The sequence below is a fragment of the Sinocyclocheilus anshuiensis genome, unplaced genomic scaffold, assembly GCF_001515605.1.
Source record: "Sinocyclocheilus anshuiensis isolate Anshui unplaced genomic scaffold, SAMN03320099.WGS_v1.1 scaffold609, whole genome shotgun sequence".
In the NCBI taxonomy this organism is placed as follows: Eukaryota; Metazoa; Chordata; class Actinopteri; order Cypriniformes; family Cyprinidae; genus Sinocyclocheilus; species Sinocyclocheilus anshuiensis.
The window spans coordinates 2,618,719-2,622,803 of record NW_015541011.1 but is presented as its reverse complement, the minus strand read 5'-3'; the positions used below and the strand labels follow the sequence as shown (position 1 = coordinate 2,622,803).

The 4,085-nt window shown below is 34.9% G+C and overlaps 1 protein-coding gene across 2 annotated transcripts in view; it reads right to left on the bottom strand.

The window, feature by feature from the left end:
- Nucleotides 1-447: 447 nt before the first annotated feature.
- LOC107690386 (cleavage and polyadenylation specificity factor subunit 5-like) overlaps nt 448-4,085 on the bottom strand; it is an 8,588-nt gene continuing 4,950 nt past the window's right edge. Inside the window, exons 6-7 of one of the 2 annotated variants that reach the window (XM_016488719.1) lie at nt 2,563-2,677; nt 448-810 (exon numbers count right to left, since the gene is read on the bottom strand). In XM_016488719.1, the coding sequence (XP_016344205.1) occupies nt 789-810; nt 2,563-2,677 (137 nt within the window). In that variant the 3' untranslated portion in view covers nt 448-788. Of the gene's footprint in view, nt 811-2,196; nt 2,448-2,562; nt 2,678-4,085 lie in introns of those variants that run through there. The other variant, XM_016488718.1, reaches the window with a different exon arrangement.

Here is a 4,085-nt window from a genome sequence, read left to right as displayed (position 1 = left end):
TCCAAATTTGTTCCAATAAAGAAACAAACTCATCTATACATTGGATGACCTGAGAGTGAGTAAATTTCATATTTTTGGGTGAACCTGTCAAAACATTGTGCTTTATCTTGGCTGTGGACTAGCAAAAGTGGCTCTGCTTAACTTCAGGAAAGAATGGCTTAAATGTATTTTTGCAACAAGTTTCATGTCAGTTTATGTCAGTCCACCCATTTAAACAGATTTTAGAGCAAAACAGTCTGTTTAGTTCCTAGTGTCAGAGTAAGTGTGGAAAATGGTCTATACAACTAAATTAAGACTGTTTTTGGACAAAGAAACCTTGCCTAACATGAACATATACAGTACCATAATTTGCCATATAGCATATCAATTACAAAAATGCAAATCCTTCTTTCATACACAGCAAAAATAAATTATACAAAACGAAACCTGCAAAATCTCCATGAAAACAATTTATTATAAAAAGCACTGACAAATATACAAGGTTTAAAAAAAAGTCACTGAAACATTTTTTTCAAAAGACATTGTGTTCACCACGTAGTCAAACATAAAATTGTAGTTACTTTATGACAAAGTTCAATAACAAAGACTTGCAATGCATCTATAAATGAGAAAAAAATGCACACATTTCTATGCAATCTAAATCAATCTAATGCAGACAGGCCAGAAAATGCTAAATTTCGTAAACCTCAATGGACCTTGCCAACACCTAAACACCACATCTTCATCTGTTACCCCATCAGACTGCGCTCACAGAGACAGTCCAGGGTCATGACAAAACCTCACACTTCTCAATTGTAGATGAAGTTAAACCTGTGCATGAGAATGAAGAGATTGAACAAATTAACAACAATTGAAATAAGGATTTGCAATCATTAAATTTAATTAGACCGCATTTACCAATATTATATTACGTGAAGCCCATTTACTACATGCTACAGCAGAGGTGGGCAAACTACGGCCTGCTGGGCACTTTCATCCGGCCCGTGAGGCAGCTAGTCCAAAATGACTATTTTGATGCAGTATCAGCAAAATAGCCTGCAGTGCTGTATATAACGATTACATACAGTATTCAGTATATTCAGTCAGAATTAGAATGCGCTCAAATATCAGGGCCGGACATAAGCAAAATAAATATTTGGGGCCCCCTTGCCTATTAATATATAATATTACCACCCCAAAACAGCAAACAAAAATAAATCATAATTCATGATTACAGCGTTTTCTATCGCAGAATCCCGATGCTGATTACAAAACGTCATTTATTTTAATGCTAGTATGCAGACTAATGCAGTTATGAAAGAGAGAGAGAGATTAAGCATGTGTAAATTACCAGAGTACTGCATGTTCGTCTCTCAACATTTTTCGGCAGCAGCATCTCTACCAATAGCGAATCTGTAAGTGAACCTTCTTCAAAAACAGTGGCGTTATTGAGAAACGTCATGTAGCTTTTCAGTTGCTAAACTGTTTTACTGATAATGTCACGGGTCAGCGCGAAGTTTCTGTGAACGTTTGTTGCACGTGTGCTCGCAGCCGTGTGTCTGTACTGTGTGTCTGTGTGTTTGGAGCAGACAGAGGGGAGAAAATTTTTTTTACTTTTCATAGCTAGGCTAATAAAAAGCAATTTTGTGTGGAAAACATGGAAATAGTTTGTCCTATTTATGCTACAATTTATTAGCTAGATTTATTTGCTTAGTCAATGTGTATTTGGTTTTGGTTCTTCTGCTGTTTTCAGGATTATAAATCGCATTTTTTATCAGCTGAAATGTGCTGCGAATTATATTACAAATTGACAAAGCTATAAACCAATCAATGTCAAGCGCAATGCACGCACATTTGGATTATTGCATTTCCCACACGCCGCTAGTTTCAGTTTCACTTTAAATAAATTCGTTTAGGCTTGGCGTTTATAATAAATATTGTTTAAAGTGAATAATTTCTATAATTACTATACTTTTTGGTTGTTTTATACTTATATTTTTCCTTTTTCTGTTTTGAATGCTACTAAATTTAAAGAATTTGTTGTGGAGAGAGGGGAACAAAAATACATTGCTAATTGATAATGTTTGTTTTGTTTCGTTTACATTATTTCTCAATAAAATATTAACAACATACTTGAATCGACTTATATTTGGTCATAAAAAACAAGTTAGAAATATACACTTCCATGTACAAGTACACATACAGTACGTAGTTACTTGATGACAAAGTTCAACAACAAAGACTTGCAATGTATCTATAAATGAGGGGAAAAAATGCACACATTTCTATGCAATCTAAATCAATGTAATGCAGACAGGCCAGAAAATGAGAAATTTTGTAAACCTCAATGGACCTATCCAACACCTAAACACCACATCTTCATCCGTTACCCCATCAGACTGCGCTCACAGAGACAGTCCACGGTCATGACAAATTATGACGCTTCTCAATTGTAGATGAAGTTAAACCTGGTCAGGAGAATGAACATTTGCAATCATTAATTTAATTAGACAGCATTTATCAATACTAAATTATGTGAAGCCCATTTACTACAAGCTACAAGATTCAAAAGTGATATCTCACCTGCTCAGTAGCTGTGGAAGACTGGATATAATTGGGCCATATCCAGGAGCATTATCATAAAGCTCAAACAAGGGGGCAGCCACCAGCTTGTAGTTCTTTGGCACAGCAAACAACGCTAAAAACACACAAGTCAAGCTGTAAAATCAATTTTTACTCAGGGTGCACTGAGTAAACAGAATGTAGGCCTGGGTGATAAAATGGTATTGATATTTATCGACGGTACACCTTCTTCGATAACGATAGAAATAATGTTCGATATAGCGCACGATATAGGCACGTGTTACACGACCACATGCTGTAATGCCTGCCTGCTGTGCCTGCCTGTGATGAGGAGATTGTGAATAAAAACATTTATATTAGTCGAATTTAAAATAAACATTTGCATTTGAATGCAAAAATGGTACAATCGAATGTTAGGAGTGCGTCAAGGAGCGTCATCAGTGGAGCACGAGATGCGGTGATAATGATGTAAGTGACGTTGTTGCATTTTAATGTTTTGTTAGTCTAGCCCACAAGATGCGCCGCTGCGGTGTTATGTATTCAAAATATTAGAGAAATATAGAAGCTCAATGCGGAGAAGATCTTGATTAGGTTAAAACCGAAACCAAGCCATTCACACAGAATGCATATTCAGCACATTTTTTAGAAGGACAAATATGACTGCTGCACTCGCGTCTCATGCAAGAGATACAAAGAAAGCCACGCAAAGTTAAAAGAATTTAAACGTTTAGAAAACACGACGCGAATGTGTGAAGGTTTATTTCATTTCACTGCATCTCAAATGTATTTAAATGCAATCTGTGTGATCGGTGATTTGGCTCTGTATTAAGCAATGCATAAATACTTGATGCTGTTTTGTTGATAATTGTTTATGCCGTTTACAAAAATATATTTGATATATATATATATATATAATATTAATTTAGACATTATGCACGTTTTTATAGACAGTTATTTGCATTGACAATTTAATGCGCTGCATTATTTTACTCATTGCGCCCTCCTGTGGCCTCGGGAGACGAGACAAAAGTTTAACCTTTTTAATCTGCATATAAAACATTAGAAATTAGATATTTGTTTAATTTTTATTTTGTGTTTGACTGTTAAAACAAAAAAAAAATATTGTTTGTCTCAATAAATTGGGTTAATTTAAAAATACAGTGGTTAAATTTAAACGTTTTTTTCTATTGCTCTTTGTTTTAAAAAAGGTTATAAAAAAATGTCAATAATTATCGATACCGATCGATATGAAACATTATATCGTTGATACATTTTTTAGCTATATCGCCCAGCCCTAATATATATATGAGCAATATCACTCGAATACGAGAGTTATATCGTGTTTATACAACAGTTCAACAGAACATGTGTGTAATTAAACAAGAAACAACGGAGTGCCTAATAAAACCTTCTTTTGTGCGGAACTACTTCCTTCCGCCACGGATTCAAAGCTCAAGTTGACAGTTAAACATACGTCACTTTTAGAATTCGTATCAAGGGCATGTGCTGCTTCAGTTAGGAGT